At 44.2% G+C, this 16,379-nt stretch overlaps 1 protein-coding gene across 2 annotated transcripts in view; it reads left to right on the forward strand.

The window, feature by feature from the left end:
• Positions 1-16,379, forward strand: part of ROR1 (receptor tyrosine kinase like orphan receptor 1) — a 378,093-nt gene that overhangs the window by 23,779 nt on the left and 337,935 nt on the right. Inside the window, exon 1 of one of the 2 annotated variants that reach the window (XM_053655610.1) lies at positions 8,846-8,990. The exons of the other annotated variant lie outside the window; for it this stretch is intronic. Coding sequence (XP_053511585.1) covers positions 8,951-8,990 — 40 coding nt within the window. The 5' untranslated portion in view covers positions 8,846-8,950. Of the gene's footprint in view, positions 1-8,845; positions 8,991-16,379 lie in introns of those variants that run through there. 2 annotated transcript variants of the gene reach the window in all.

Genomic DNA, 16,379 nt, shown 5'->3' on the forward strand with positions numbered 1-16,379 from the left:
AGAAGTGCGCAGGCTCAGGTGCCCTCCAGGCTCAGTGAATCAGACTCTGCATTTTACCAGGGTTCCCAGCTGACCACGTGGATATTATTAACACTGAGAAGCGTGCTCTGATGAGGAAGTCTTCCTCATCCTCAGGTTTGATTAGTCTGGAGTTTTGTGATTTTAGGGTGGAGCATGACTGTTGATTCCAGAACTGCCACCACGGAGGCATTACTTGACACTCTTTAGTCTTAGACTTTTCATCTGTAAAATATGTATGTGTATTTGGATGGTTGTGTGTGTGAGTGTATTACATGAAATATAATTCTCTTAGCATATAGTACTAACTTAATCAATGAATATTACTTGTTGCTAGTATAATGTTATCTGAACCTTTGTGCAGAAAGTTAAACTATTTATTATGATAGGAGAATTGCTGTGCTGTCATTACTAAAATGTTGTAATTTTGCATTAACTTTATATTTTTGGTATGAATCAATAAGTGGCCTTAAAATCCCAATAGCTTCTGAACCCTCCTCGTTTTTACCTGTTTTTTAAAAAGTTTTCTACTCTTAATGTGAATATAACTACTCTTAGTGTTATGCAGCTCTACTTACAGTCACCATCTATTTTTTAAATATGTTGGACTCACTAATGTTTCCTTCTTGAGGTTTCTTTTTCTCCTTCACTGATAATGATCAAGCAGAAGCTTTCATATCCAGTAGTAAGTAGACAGTTAATGAAGAAGTTCAGTTACAGCAGGGAATGAAGAAATAGTGAAGAAGTAAAATCAAACATTGTATTCAACTTTAAATGCATAGATGTTCATTCATTTAATCTCGTTATTTAGGGCCAAGGCTTTTCCTTTGAGCCTGGGCCTGAAGTTTGGGGTCACGTCCACACCTAACAGATAATGTATCTTCTGTGATATCCAGTTTTTGGGTTTCTCTAAAGTGGACTAGACATTGGAAGACACATGCAAAGCAAATCATCACCTTTACAACTTTTCACATTTAGATATTTTCACCTTTCACTTTTAACCCTTATCTCACAGTTAATACTGTGGGAAATTTTACTGGGGGGGGAGATTTTTATTTCACCTTTCCAAAAAATTGGACTCACTTTATATTTTGTAGTTAAAGTCATAACAAAATATAAATGTGTAACGAATGTGCTTTGGGACCAAACTCTGTTGACGCATGTTAGAATAACACTCAAGGGGTGGGAACAAAAGTACATGGACCGTCTCGAAGCATCCACGAAAACAGGTGAGAGCTTCGTGGAGGGTGTGAGGTGTGCTGACTAATGCGGCGAGCCCGTGGTGTGGAGGTCGGTTAGAAAAGTTCCCCATCGCGTCTGTGTTCAGGCCGCTGTATAGTTACAGAAGCGGTTTCCACCAGATTATCCCGTTCGATAGTCACAACACTCTTTTGAGAGAGGAAAGGCAAGAATTAGAGGTAGGAAAATGGGCACTCATAGAAGTTGAATTGTATAAACGTGAGCACATAACTTCACTGAGGATGAGTTGGGACTAGAACTCTGATTTTTTGGAGTTGTGTGCACAACCCTATGTATACCTGTCAGTTGCCTCTTTTCATGAAGTTTTGAAAGCAGTGATGAGACTTTGGCTTTATTCAGATAATTACCATTTTCTTAACAGCATTATGCTATAGGGCTTATAAGTAAGAGTAACATACCACACATGCAATATTAGGCAATAACCGCCTCTAGCAACCTAGATACAAAAACTAGACAAAGAAAACCCCTCTGGACCAGTGCTATCCAATAAAGTTATAAGTTGAGCCACACATAATTTTAAATTCCTGGAAGCCACATTGAAAAAAGTGAAAACTACCCATATGACATTAATTTTATAGTATATTTCTTTTAACTCATATGTCCAAAATATCATCATTTTAGCATGTCATCAATATTAAAATTATTAATGAGATACATGCATTCTTTTTGTAGTATATCTTTGAAGTCAGGCGTGCATTCCACATTGACGGCACAGCTCAGTTTGGACTGGCCACATCTCAGGTTCCCAGTAGCCACACACACAAGCAGCAGAGCTCTGCACTTGGAGGAAAATAATGGTAAAAACTGCAGGAAGGGGAGCACTTGGACATCCAGCCCTTTAATACTCGGAGGCCATTTCATTTAGAGGCAGATAGTTCTGTCGGTTTCAATGGTTCCTAATCATGTCCTCAAATAATCAAAAATGAGATGATATGTTATATTACATTGTAATTAAGAGAGAAAAGTAGTACGTGAAGTACAAATTTTTAGAAAACTCCATAAAAAATATCTTGAAAATAAGGTTCAACATATGACCCAGCAATTGTGCTCCGCACATTTGTCCCAGAGATATGAAAACTTATGTTCGCACAAATGTCTGGACGTGATGGTGTATGGCAGCTTTATTTGTAACAGCCCCAAAGCTGGAAACAGTCCAAATGTCCCTGAAGGGACGAACAGTTGAACAAAGCGTGGTGCGTCCATGCCATGCAATACTCCTCGGCAGAAAGAAGAAATGATGCCCGTTACATGCGACAACTTGGAGGGATTGCAAGGGCATTATGCTGAATGAACAAAAACTAATTTCAAAAAATACATTTCTATAACATTCTAAGAAAAAACAAAAGAATGGACGTGGGGAACAGAGGAATGGTTGCCAGGTGTTAGGGACTTATTGGGGTTCTGGGCGGTACTGTGACTATAGAATGGTAGCAGCATGAGGGACCTTGTGATGGAGCCGTTCTGCATCTTGGTCGTGGTAGTGGGTACAGGGATCTCCATATGATGAAAGTTCATGGACTACACACACACACACACACACACACACACACACACACACACGTGAATGTGCATAACATTGGTGAAGTCCGAGGAGGCTTGTGGTTGGGTGTACCAAGGGAATTTCCCGACTTCACTGGTGTGTTATTGAGAAGCTGAATAACCAGGATGAAGTCCATAGACCTTGGTTCAGGACTGCCTTTTCTATCTGCTTGGGCCTGGCTTCACCTCAGTACAGGGGCAGTGGTCATGACCTAGCTGCACACTCTCCCCAAGTAAGAGAGCCCCCTATGTGATCACCCCAAGGGCACTTGTGTTCTGGCTGCCTCTTGAGGTCACTACACTGGGCAGTGCTACCACTGAGTACTAATTCTAAGGCCCCCTGACCCAGTCCTTGAACTTGAATGTCTCCTGACGCACTATTCTGCTGTTTGACCTCATCTTGGGAATGCTGGTGAGACCGTCTTTTGGCAGCCTGAGGTCTTGTCAGTCTCAGCTGAACGCTCCCTCCACATTTTCATATTAATGTGTCACTGGCTTTCAGCACTTGTTTCTCAGTAATGCGGTTAGTCCCTGGTGAGCATTCCATAACCAGATGAACTTTAATCTCTGAATGCTCTGAAAGGGAGTGTTCCTCTTCTTCTTTTGAAGATCTGCTCCCCTATAAGAAAAGTGCATGATTTAATTAATGGATGAAAGAAAAAGACCCAAACTGAGCCAGAAAGGAGTCAGCAGGATTGCCACCTGCAGACACACAATCAGATAAAAGCAGTGCCTGATCAGGGAGCGGAAGGAGCCCAGAGCTTGAGGGACCGACTGTGCCACCCGTGTAACCCAGCGTTGGGAAGCCTGTGTTCCGGGACCAGCTTGGTCATTGACTAAGTGTGACCTTGAAGCTCACTTTCTGTGGGCTTCACTATTCATTCTTTTAAAATGGAATATAGATCCTGTCTACCTCCAGAAATGTGTAGATAACAGAAAGAGGAAGGAGGAAAGTCCATTGTGAAGTCTTACAATGCTCTACCATGTACTTTTATGGTCGCCATTAATGCATTACCTAGAATGAAACCAGCAATGCAGGGTAACAGAGGAAACCCGAGAAGATGCAGAACCTAGTTCTTCTTTCTTTAAAGAAAAGCCACAGAGATGACCTCTTGGTAAAGAGTAGTAGCCTGGCTTGTCTTACAATGATAGTAATAAAATTACAGTGCTGATTGTCCATTCATCTGTAGGGGCATTTCCCAAAATGTGAGACACTCCATTAAAAACAACTGCTCCTTGACTATATACTCATAAGGAAGGCACAGTGTACTGCCCTTTGGAGATTTATAATAAGCACATTAAAGTTTCTGCAAAGCCCTGCAGCAAAGAAGTCGGACTTTGTTTAGTCCAGTAATTCCTCGGTTTATTATCCATGGATCTCTCTCCTGCCCCCGACCTTCCCTTAACAGTGTAAGTATGGAGGTTACGATCCCTGGACTTAGCATATAGCTTCAGCAAAACTTTGAACTGAGTTCTTGAGAATTTTGTTGTTAGCTTGTTTGTGCCTTTCACACGCTGTACGTTTCATAAATAGTTTTTCCTTTTTTAGCTTTGGCTTCAAGGAAACTCAGAGAAAATTTGTAACTCAGAGTAGCTTCCATTTTAGAATATTATGTCCTTCCTGTTTTTGTAAGATGTTTTTCCAGTTTTCTTCCTTATGTTATTGATAGGTTTACTGGCTCTGACTTAAAAATTTTTGTTATATTGTTTGTTGTATCATAAGCCACTTTAAATTCTCTCTGGGCCAAACTGGGTTATGAATATGGATACAGAAACAGCAAAGTCATAATTATATAAATAATCTAAAAGGACAATAACAAGTCTACTGAGGGACTGCTATCTGTCAGGTACTGTTCTATGTCCTTTGCACAAATGATTTCTTCTTCTTTTGATCAAGGTGTTCCTTACTTTTATCCTAGGAGGTTTCAGATCTCAGGATTCCAATTTAGCCTCTCAGATTCTTACAAGTGGGAGGGACTTTTGAGAGCATCTGACCTTCAGAAATAACCTTAGGGAGATGAAAGTCTAAACCATCCAAGGCAGATGGTCTTCCAAAGCTCTCCATGGCAACCTGCAGCTAATCTCTGTTCTTTTGCCACCTGTGGGAAAATTGCTTTAGGGAAATGCTGTTTTAACTGAGACCATGAGGTCATTCATGGACAAGGAGGAGGTTTGGGTGGCTTGTGTTTGCAACATGGATATTCAGTTTCTGTCTTTCTGCAGGGAGCAGCGGGGGTGTGCTGGGCTTACCTGGGACAATTTCTGCTTGATGAAAGAAGAGGCCAGTATCTCCACCCAAATGGGTATGGCAGGGCTTTCTTATGTGCTGAGCTGACATCAGTATTGGGCATTTAGTTACCCTCCCTTCACCCATCCCAGCACCTCATCCAATGCCTGTTCTGCTGGCAGGAGTCAGCTGATGCCATTCTTCCTCTTCCAGAGCCATTTCTGGCTGTCCCCAGCCTCAGAGAGCGTTCCCTCATTTGGCAGTGGGCTTTGCAGTGCCCTGCTGCATCGTCTGTACGTGTGTTTCCTCTTGTCTCCTAGACTGGACTGGGCGCTCCTGAGGGCAGATGAGGCCATACCCACAGTCGTTTCCCAAGTCCCAGTTCAGTGCTGATCACATATTTGCCCCAGGTGGGATGTTTACTATTTATACTGATTGGCATCAATAAATAGTTGCTAGACATCAGTAGAGTGCAGGACTTTGAACTGGTCTCTGGTGATATAAAGGTGTTTGGACACTTCTGAGTTGGTAGTAATAACTCTGAGCTCTTTAAAAGAAGGACAGAGATTCATTTCTTTCTATCAGTACACAGCACAGAGTCTGGCATATAGAGTGTGGCACAGCTGCTGCTTGTTCCTTCCAGTGTTTGCTGTTATCGCCCCCTTCTCCTCTTCCTCCTCCTCCTCTTCCTCCTTCTATAGTAATAGGAGCTTTCCTTGGGCACATTTCCCAGCCTTTCTTACAGCTGAATGTGGTCTTGTTACCAGACCAAAGGGAGGTGAACAGAGGTAATGTGTTCAACTTCCAAGTTGTGCTCTTAGAGGGAAAGGAGTGGGCCATTTCTTTCCCCTTTTCCTCCTTGGGCTGGAAAGTACACAGGCTGTCTTCAGCTGTGTGAATGGAGAAGGTAACACGAAGGGCAGAGCAGTGAGGTGGAAGGGTACTGGGTCCTCTTGCCACTGGGCTGTCATCCTAGCTCTCGACTGCGTATCTGGAATTTTCATCTGGAGAAGAATGTATATATGAGAGACAGATAAACTCCTATATTGTTTAGGCCTGTGTAACTTTGGGGTTCTTGTGGCCACATCCTAATGTACATTCTAATTAAGTCAGTAATCAGTGTTTAGTAAATGTCTGTTGCATGTTTAGTAAATGAATGTCTTACCTTATCATCTGACTGTTTCAGCAGCAGTCAGTGAAAACATTTCTATTTGGAAGGAAAATCTCTCAAGTGTCCTTCACCTGCAGTTCATTGGCCAGAACTCTATTAGGTGTATTTCTCCTCCTGCAGAAGAAGCTGTGACTTGGAGTTTCATTTTCTAGCCTCCAGTTGACAAAATGCGGAAATGGGCTAGGAAAGGGGAGGAATGAATGAGCCAACCTCTGGTGCCTGTTACAAGGAAAAATTACCTTTGACTTACATTGTTTAGAATCACAAGGCTTTCAGTTTTTTTAAATCAGAAGAATATAAACCACCACATTTGAGTATGGCCAAGAAGAGATACAGTTTCTAACCCAGGTGAACCAGATTTTGGGAAGATAAGACGTCTTCAAAAGAGCACAGATAATTATCAGTAGTGACCCTGGGGCTCATCTTGTCATACAACTTGATTCATGGCCACCTGGATCTGACTACAAAGGGACATTGATGCTGAGGCCACCTGTTGTTGCATCCAGCGTCTTAAATACTTTCTTTGGGGCCATAGCTAGTCCAAGATCAGGTATGGCTACCCCAGAGTCTGGAAAAGGTAGAGTCCAGGTAGTCAAGAACATTCAGCAGATACTTACTAAGCTCTTGTGTGTACCAGCCTCATTAGGTGCCGGATATTCGGAAATAAGTTCTCTGCCTTCAAGAAGGAGGTGGAGTGGCAAACCAATGAGTACTCTACCGTGTAGTGAAGGCCTTGTAGAGTGCCCTTGATACGTATTGAAAGCAAAGGGGAAAATAAGACAGTCTTCCAGGAAGAGCACCAAGAGGTGCCTGAAATTAAAATCTCTCTATTTTAGCACAAAGAGACTAGAAAATGGGATCTGAAATACCAGGTCTGCTTCCAAATTGTTTGAATTAGTATGCTGTGTGTCACACAGGCGTTTCATTTGTTACTCTGTGGGGAATGGAAGCTTCACAGAAGTGTAAAATTGAGGTACCCTCCTCTTCTGTGTCCAGGCCGGGGATGCAGAGAACCGAAGTCCACTTCCAGCGTGATGCCTGAGCAGGGGGACCCAGGGAGGCCAGCCTGCCTCGAAAGAGTTTTCTCCTTTCGATTAGAGAAAGTTGCTGTGAGTGTACCTCACTTCAGGCAGCGGGTGTGAAATCCTGAAAATACCTGTGTAAGACCGTCTTCGTAAACTAACACCGTCTGCTTTACCTTTCCAAAGCCCAAGAATACATTGGACATTTAACTTCTTAGATTTTGGATTTTCTTAAAGCAAGGCCTATAAAAAGATCAAAGAAGGTGCTCTGAGATGCTGATAAAGAAGATACACAGAGTTCAGCTCTGGCTAACTCATTTTACCAGGGGAAACTCATCAAACAAAGCAGACTCACCAGTGGTCTAACTCACCAGCTCTTGGATTCCAGCGCTGCAGGCAGGCTGGGTGAGGGCAACTTGCCCGGGTTCAATTGATTTTAAAGGCCAGGTGTTTGTGTAGGGGGAGGAAAAGCATTCCAAATATATTCAGGAAAAATGTATTCAATTAAGAAAAGAGAAACCCATTTTGAGAATTTAGTGCCTGTGTTCATTTTATAGGCGTGTTGGGAAATTATCAGCAGGTGTATGGATTTGGTCACAAAGTCTGTGGGTTGATTTGGGGGAAGAATGTTGCTTCTTGGGCAGTGGCCAGAGGAGTCAAGAGATGTGTTGGGAACATTCTAAAGCATTCCTCTCTTCCTCGTTTTTGTTGATGTCTTCCTGGCTGTCCAGCACGGACTCCCTTACGCGCAGTAAGAAATCACAGAGAACTAGAAGGCACCCTTCATTTCTTTATGTAACCACGTGTCCAGACACAATGCTGAGTTCTGGAGATAGAGACACAGTTCCAGCCTTTGAAGAACTCAGAGGTGGAAGGGGGAAACACACGTAGTCTCAATAATGTAATGTAATGTGATAAATGGTATAAAGTGTTGCGGTTTTGGAGAAGAACTGATTATTAGTTGTCCTGAGGACATCAGAGACGGCATCACAGAAAGACGGAATTGGAGGAGGATATTGAAGGGTCCTGAGGGTGATTGCCAGGAAAAGAGGGTAGACCAGGTGGAGGGAGCAGCGCGTGAAAGGCACAGGGGTGTGAAACAGTGCCCCCGGGAGAGAGGCTGGCGGTTCATTTAGCTGAGACGATGGTCTGGGAGGCCCATGGAGGGTATTCTGGGAAATAATCCCAGACTACAAATGGCCGGATAGCCTAGTCTAGGGAATCTAAGCAATCATTCAGGAAGTAAATAACTTCTCTGTCAGAAAATAACTGTAAGTGATAGTTAGAGAAATATATTATGATTGTCAAAACCCCCAAATTTCTGAGTGCGGACCTCTGGGGGCTCATGTGCAGCATCTGGTCTCTCCTTGGTTCCAATGGGGGTGTCAGAAATCTGAATCGTGTCTGAAAACTGACCCTGAGGGAGACGGGAAGTGTTGACAGGCTACAGAACCAACCGACTGTACAAAACTGTGGGATTGAGGTTAATATATAATTTGCTTTAACGTGGGTGAACGCAGTTTAGGGAGACTGCCAAGACGATAGGTGCATACTCATCTGATTACAGTCGTGTGCTCTGAGCCCCTTTTCCTTTACGTGGGCCGGGCATGGGAAGACAGGAACATCCCTTCGCACAGTCCGGGCAGTGCCTGAAGAACCCAGGGTGGGAGGAGTGGCCAGGAGCTGAGCTGCCTGTGGCCGGAGACCCCCTGAATGGGCAGAAGTTCATGCTCAGTGCTCCTAAAACTGTCAGGTAGGCACTCAATTGTGAGAAACTGGTCCAGGTGTTTAGGTTACTTTTTAAATTAAGATTGTGTATCTCCTCAGAGAACGAGTTGTCAGAAGGCCCATGTGGCCCAGGAGAGGCTTGTGGCCTTCCTCCTTACCCAAACCCTGCAGGCTTCTGCGAGCAGCTGCCTGCGATAGCTTTACAGGGGAACCCCTCCCTCTGTCTTTCTGCATTCCTTCTGGAAAGGGACACTGAGCTGTAGCAGGAAGGACCCTGCATTTCGGGACTGCAGGCTTAATTCTAACTCTAGCTGTTGGTTACTTCATGACTCGGGACACTCTATAGCACTTCTTTTCTCCGGGGGCCTCAGTCCCTCCATTTGGGAGGGGAGGGCATTGGAGGCTCCTGGCTTTTGATGGCTCTGGCAGCCTAAGGTTCCGCCTGCCTTGGAGGCCTGGTTCGGGTTCTCCCCTCTGTGACACGATCTGGAGGGGACTGGGTGGCTCAGGCAGTTGGTGGGCGAAGAAGAACGGCCCTACCTTTGGCTCTGCCTCCTCAGGTTCCTTGGAATCAATTCCAATAAAAAAGAAGGCTTTGGGGAAATAAAACCAGGCTCTTTAAATTATGTGCTGGCAAAAGGCCTCCAGGCTGAATCTGGCCTGTGGCTTGTTTTTGTAAATAAAGTTTTATCGGAAACTTGACACTCATACAGATTCATTCACACATTGTCTGTGAGGGCTTCTGTTCTGCTGCCAGAGCTGAATAGTTGCATCAGGGACCATGTGGCCTGTAGGGGTTAAAGTATTTACTATGTGGCCCTTTATTGAAGCATTTTACTAATTCCAGTGGCAGGTGCTCAATAAGTTTTCATTAAATGAGTGAATGGATGGATGAATGGCTAGAGAAACTTGAATTTATGAAATAAATATATAACCTGACATTCAGCTTTTTGTGACACATTTCAGGTCCCAATTTTCCTTTAAATAAAATAAGGACAGTAGTACTTATAAAATAGGCAGTACTTAGGATTATTTCCCATACTATAATTTCAAGTGTTTAAATACTATTAAAATATAACTACCATCTATTAAGCTTTATATGTGTCAAACACTCTATTAAGGCCTTCATTTTTATTACCTCATTTAATCCTCATGACCACTCACTGTGAGGGAGGAATTATTGACCCCAATTTATAGAAGAAGGAGCTGAACCCAGAGAGGCTAAGTCACTTGCCTGGGTCTCAGTCCCCGGGAAGGGACTGAGCTGGGGTCCAGCTCCAGGGTGTCAGGCTCGTAAGCCTTTCCACCATGCCGCTGCCTCTGAGGCTGGTAGGCGATCCCCTCCCTGCTTTCAAATAAGAGAAGCAGATATTGGGCTTGGGGAGGTCTCAAGATATGGCAGAGTAAAAAGAAAAAGTAAAAGGTTGGCTTTCAAAATTTTTACCATTTAAGTAATTTAGAAAGCCATGAGGTTATTCATCATTAAAAGCACACTTCAGAAAACTCTCCTCTTTAAAATTCAGCTCAGTTATGTTTTATGGAAAAGCTGAATCAGAGACCATGTTGTTCCCTTGAAAGACAAATTGTAGGAAGTTTTGGGGAGCTGGAAAATTTTCATTTGTTCAGTAATATCGCCTGTCATGGTAATATACCTTTAAGAGCTATCTTGCTCCAGAAACCTTTGTTGCCAGTTGAAGGGACCTTGCTGAGAACTGTGTGCCCCCACATAGCAGATGTGAATGAATGCATGGATGAATGAATGCCTTCCAGCATAATTGAGTGTGTGTGCTCTTATCCAGAATATTACAGAGCAAGCACCACTGCCCTCCCTATAGCTTTGTACCGCCTACAGGGCCTACCTACCACAGTGCCTGGCACCAAGTAACTGCTTCATAAATGTTTGTGCCGTTAAAGTGGTGGGACGGGCTGTGGCCCCCAAAGCTTTATGGACTGAGTGAAAGACAGCTCAGAAATAGTGTGAAGATAAGATGGATTTCTCTCTGTATCAGGGGAATGATTTAAACCCATAATCATATTGAGGGTGAAAAGTCCAATAAAAGCAAAGAAAAACATATTTGTTGCTTTGGCTAGAAAGCATGTTTGTTTCTTTATTCTGGAAAATATATTCACAAAAGGTCATTGAATTCGTTTTTCTTTTTCCTACTCCGTTGCCAGTTCCTGGGGCTATTTAATGCCTCTACTTAACTTTTTATTGAAGCTCTCATAATATATGTGGCCCTGAATGAGGATTCCACCCCCTCCCCACCCACCTCTTCGGTTGCCAATTAGTTGTTTATCTTTTTTTGTGTTTTACAAATGACTTGTTATTTTTCATGCTTTTTTGGATTGCAGTGAACGTTTTAGCTTTTGGGAGTCAGGCAGCTGCTCAGGGGCCTGCGTAGTTAGCTCAGAGTCCGCAGTGCTCATCTGGTTTTGTTTCCCTGGCAGACGCAGGTCAGGAGCTCTGGACAGACACCCGCGCTTTGTGCGCTTTGGCAGATAGGACAATCAGGCAAAGCCAAGCATTGAGACCTCAGCCTGGGGTGGCTCCTTGACACAGGTTCTTCAGCTTTTTCACTTGGGATCGGGGCAGTAGCCAGTGTCTTTTTTGCAGTCTCTTGGTACTTCTGCATTTTATCAAACTGTCTCTCCCCTCAGCTAGGAGTTTGGATCTACTCTGCCCAATTTCCCTCTCCACCAGCCTTTTCCCTCTCACTTCATTTGCTTCCACCTATAGCTTTGATCACTTTGGGAATAAAAAGCACCAGGGCACTGGAATATTATTATTGGCCTCTGTGTGTTTAGTTTTGCAAATGCACTGTAATTCGTGGTTGGTCTTCTGGCCAGCCTGAGACCACCTGACCCTCGGCAGCTCTGGTTTCTCAGGTCATTCGATGGGAGAAAAACAGTGTAGCCCATTTCTCTCATTGCCGATGGTGAGAGCCTCCACGCGATGAAGACTTTCTGGATCTGGAGAGAGCAGAGCCAGTAATTATGGTAATCTGAGAGCATTACATCTTCAAATATTACACATTTTTGGATAAGCAATTCTGTTGTTTTTGAAGTTTGGTCGTCCTTTTGTTTCTTGGGTGGTGGCCTGTAATTTTGTATTAAGGAAAAATGCCTGGCTCTTCTCTGCTGACTTGATGTGGAAATGAGAGCTGGCTTTCAGTTTTTGTGTTTCATTTTGAGTATTCATGAAAGGAGACCAGGAGGATGTGCAGCTCTATAATATACTCCTTTGTGTATGAAGATGAAACTAATAATAATAATACCATCTTCTGTGGTGAAATGCTTTTAACTTTCAAAGCATGGCTTCTTTTACGAGCTTCTTTTACCCACCAGAAAGGTGATTTCATTTACTTTTCCTGAGTAACGAGGGTGCAGGGAGTAAGGGGAAGCTTCTCTGACTCTGTGGGTGAGGCTGAGGGGCCTTGTCCCAGTGGCTTTTCATCAGGGGTGAGTACAGAGTCACCTGGGGAGCCCTGGTGAAGGACATGGGCACAGACCCGCCCCAGGACCCACAGGGACAGACAGTGCAGACGGAGGTGTAATTGCCTGTTTGGAAAACATTTCTGGGGTGCTTCTGTTGTGCCCTACTGATTAAGAACCACTGTATCAGTCCACTCTCTCTACTGGATACCTCCAGGGGTTCCAGTCATCTGACTGGCCAGGAGGCCCTGCCCTCTGGCTGGGACCCCAGGAGATGATTGGCGATCTGGGGATTGTGTAGAACCTACAATGGCAGCCACTCTTGGAAGCTGACCACAGGCAGAACCTTACTAACCAGTGGGACATCGAACATTCACACTTTGCTGACCGGCTGTCCGTAGATGCCTCTCACGCACATTGTCTCATGTAGCCGTTTAAGCCAGTTCTGTCACCGAGAAACGTGTTGACTAGTCCCTTGAGAGAAAACGGGCCTTCAGCTGGATTCAGGAGGTCTGATTTCAGGAGCATTATTTAGTGGATTTTCCCCACCATGGCTTTCTTTGACTTCCGTTTTGTGGTAGCTGGTCTGGGGCTAATGATCTGCCCCTCACAGGACTGGGGCAGAAGTAGGAGAAACAGAGGTGCAGGTGCTGCCTCTGTTCCATTAAACCTTACGTAGCCTCCCTGAGTACCCATGTCTTCATTTGCAAGATGAGGTTAAGAATAGCTACTTCACAGGTTTGTTGTGAGGACTGCGAACATGTGGTCCAATAAGAAATTCACTCTGTGTTCTGTGTGAGACAGAGCAGATGCTCAGCGTGGAAGGACAGCACCTTCCTTGCTGCTTTGTATTCTGCGTCTGTGCCTGGTAGGGATGTATCTGGTACAGCTGCCATGCTGGAAGGGTCGCCTGATACCCTGCACTCCTGGTGGTTGTGAAGCCAGCGATGGCTGTGACAGTAGCAGGAGCTTCCTTTTACTGAATGCCCGGCACCGTGCTAGGCACTGGGAATACAATGGGGATACAAAGCAGAACCTTGTTGAGCTTAACCATGAGAAGGCCCCAAGGTTTTTAAAAGCATTACTCTTCTTTGTGTGTATAAAGAGGAAAGCTTTAATGTAATAGGATGGCTTCAAAAACGTGTCCTTCATAACGCAGTGGGCAGAGTGTGGGACGTGTCTTCTGGGAGGAAACTGGAGTTCTGCATTTCCTGCCTGCTTGTGCTTTTGAATTTGTGGCTGTAATGCTGCCCCGCCTGAGGTTTCAGCAGTTAATATTTCCCAGGGCAGCATGCTAGAAACGCCCTGTGGTCCCGTACTAGGAGGATATACCCTGGGCAGAGGCGAAAAGGACCATTTTCAAAGTCTCCCTTGAAGACTTTGTTGAGTTTAAACTTGAATTCCTCCCCATCTCCTTCCTCATATGTTCCCAGTGCTTGATACGCGTAAACATGCCAATGTTTTGGAAGACTCAGGTTTGACCACCGTAAATTGGTTCATATTTCCAGCAGGGCAGTTATTTAATTTCCTGTTGGAAGTCTACAAATGTTGGCACTGTTCACTCTTTGGCAAAGGACCAAAACCCAGTACGGTATCATTAGCATGTTCTGGTGTATAGATTAAAGCATGATTGTCTTTAATAAGAGGCCATCCCTGTTAAGGATGGGGTTTGGGGGCTGCAAGGGTGCAGGGAAGCACAGCTGAGCTTTCTAATCAAAACCAAAGTGTAGTAACTGGGGCTCGCTCAAGGGAAGGGTTAAAAGCAGGGCAGAACTCTGTTTTCTTGTCTCGGTTTCATTTGTTTGGGTTATTTTTCTCTAGATTCTGGGAGAGTTGTTGAGGCTGAGGCTGGCCTGGTTTGTGGAATGTTCTCTTTGAGGCCTTGTGCTTCTCTTGCTCTCTTATTCTCTCCCTTGTCCCCTGTCCCCACCTCATCTCTGCAGTATAGCTTCTGGGAGCCACCTCCCTCCAGAGTGCTCATGGGGAAAACATGGAGTGTCTCCACAGAGCCCATTCTAGTTGCTGAAATGTGATAAAGAAGGCATTCCTTGAGGCCCTGATGTTGGTGAGGGTTTTGCATAGGCTCTTTCCAATCTTCACAGTAACCTTGTGGGGTAAGAATTTTTGCTACATCGAGGGTGAGACAACTGAGGTACAGATTAAGTTCTCTATAGACAGTGAGTATCTGAGCTGGGCTTGAACCCAGTTCTGTCTCTTTGAAAGTTTCTTACTCTCTCCACATGCTGTGTGTATACTCGATAGGGTCCTGGGGAAAGAAAGCATTGGAGTGTTTGGGGGGTTGGTGAGAGGTTTGAAAGTTTGCCGAAAATGAAGCTTGGAGAATTATTTCTAGATGCTTCCTGTGACATTTGCCCCCTCTTTCATTAGCAGGGATACTTCAGTATGGGTTCCCGCTAAAATGACCATAGAGATATACTTTTCCCATACATTGTATCGTGAAAACTGTCAAACATATTGAAAAGTTGATGTCAGTGAATATGTACGTTCTAACCAATTATTTTCTTCTGTGTGCCAGACATGATAACTGCTTTACTAACCTTATCTCATTTATCCTTCCAACATTCCCAATTGTAGAGGTGCAAACTGCGCCTTGGTGAGGCTAACTTCCTGAGCTTGCCTAGCTAGTAAGTTGCACAGAGCTGGGATCTGAAACAGCGGCATGGAGACCATGGTGTAATTGATCTGCATTTCAAACTATTCTTTCCTGTATTTCTTTTTCCCCTCAATGTCATATTATTTGGAAAATCAGGCTCTTGATGGGAGGGAGGTCCTGGAAGGTTACTAATAAGGCAAAATTGTGAAAGGCCCAGAAGTCACAATCTCCCGGAAGCTTCCCAAGATTCTCTGGGATAAGACCTTCTTCCTCCAGAGATCCTTGTGAGAGTTTCTCTAGGGCAGGGGCAGGAGTTCCGCGCTGCTCAGAGTGGCATAGGCAGTTTCTGTAGCTTTGGGAGTTTCTTAGGACTGACTCACATCTCCCTTTCACACCTTTAAAAAAAATCCAAACCTGTTCCTTTGGGTCATCAGTCGGTTAATTTTGTCACAGTGAGACCTCCAGACAGTACATCTTACTGCAGAGGAAGAGGATGGCATGACTCACAGGGTCAGGTACCAGTGTATATGTGTCTTTTGTAAGGGACCAAGCTTAAAAGATAAGTGTTGCTTTTTGGCATATTTATGTTTGAACCTGCTGACTGGGTGTGACCTTGAGCAAGTCATGTCGGCCTCTGGAACTCTGGGCCTCCCTGAAACAGTAATGATTGGCAGGGGGGATAGAGAATAGGTACAGAGAGGTGGAGTTCTTCCACCAGAAAATTTAGGCCGGGGCATGTGCCCTTGAAGAAGATGCTGTTGGAGACTGAGGATGTGGCAGAGACAGGAATTGCTAGAGAAAGGCAGTTCCCGAGGTGGAGTTGCTGAGTCGGGTGCCATGTTCGAAGGTGTTTTCATGTTTTGGCCATTCCTACAAGGCCCCTTATGAGGTCAGGGCCTCTCCTCTGTCCCTCTCCCAACTCCTTCAGTCTGCTGTAGTGTTCTACACACCCGTTTGGTTATTTAAGGATAGCTATCCCCTGTGCTACCCATGCACGAAGCACCAGTGTTCAGCGAGATGGACTGGGGAAGCTGAGGCTGTAATTGAGCTGTTGAGGATTTTATTTATTTGTTTGTTTGTTTATTTATTTATTTTTACTTTGTTTTTAGTTTTTAGCTCGAGGGTCCAGGGAAGGAAAATTGCCCCAGAATAACTGAAATAGTCTAGCACCTTAGAGCAATTTTTTGCCTCCCTTTTCTTTCCTATCTTGCAGTCATTTCTGCTGTGTGTGGGTTCAGGTTTGATTTCTTTTTTTCAGTATTGATACTATTTATTTATTTTATTTCTTTTTCTTTTTTCCTTTTTTTAATTTAATTGTTCAAGTACAGTTTTCTGTCTTTTACTCCCATCCCAGCCCACCCCCCGAGT

The sequence above is a fragment of the Artibeus jamaicensis genome, unplaced genomic scaffold, assembly GCF_021234435.1.
Source record: "Artibeus jamaicensis isolate MK-2021 breed Jamaican fruit bat unplaced genomic scaffold, CSHL_Jam_final scaffold_1019, whole genome shotgun sequence".
NCBI lineage: Eukaryota > Metazoa > Chordata > Mammalia > Chiroptera > Phyllostomidae > Artibeus > Artibeus jamaicensis.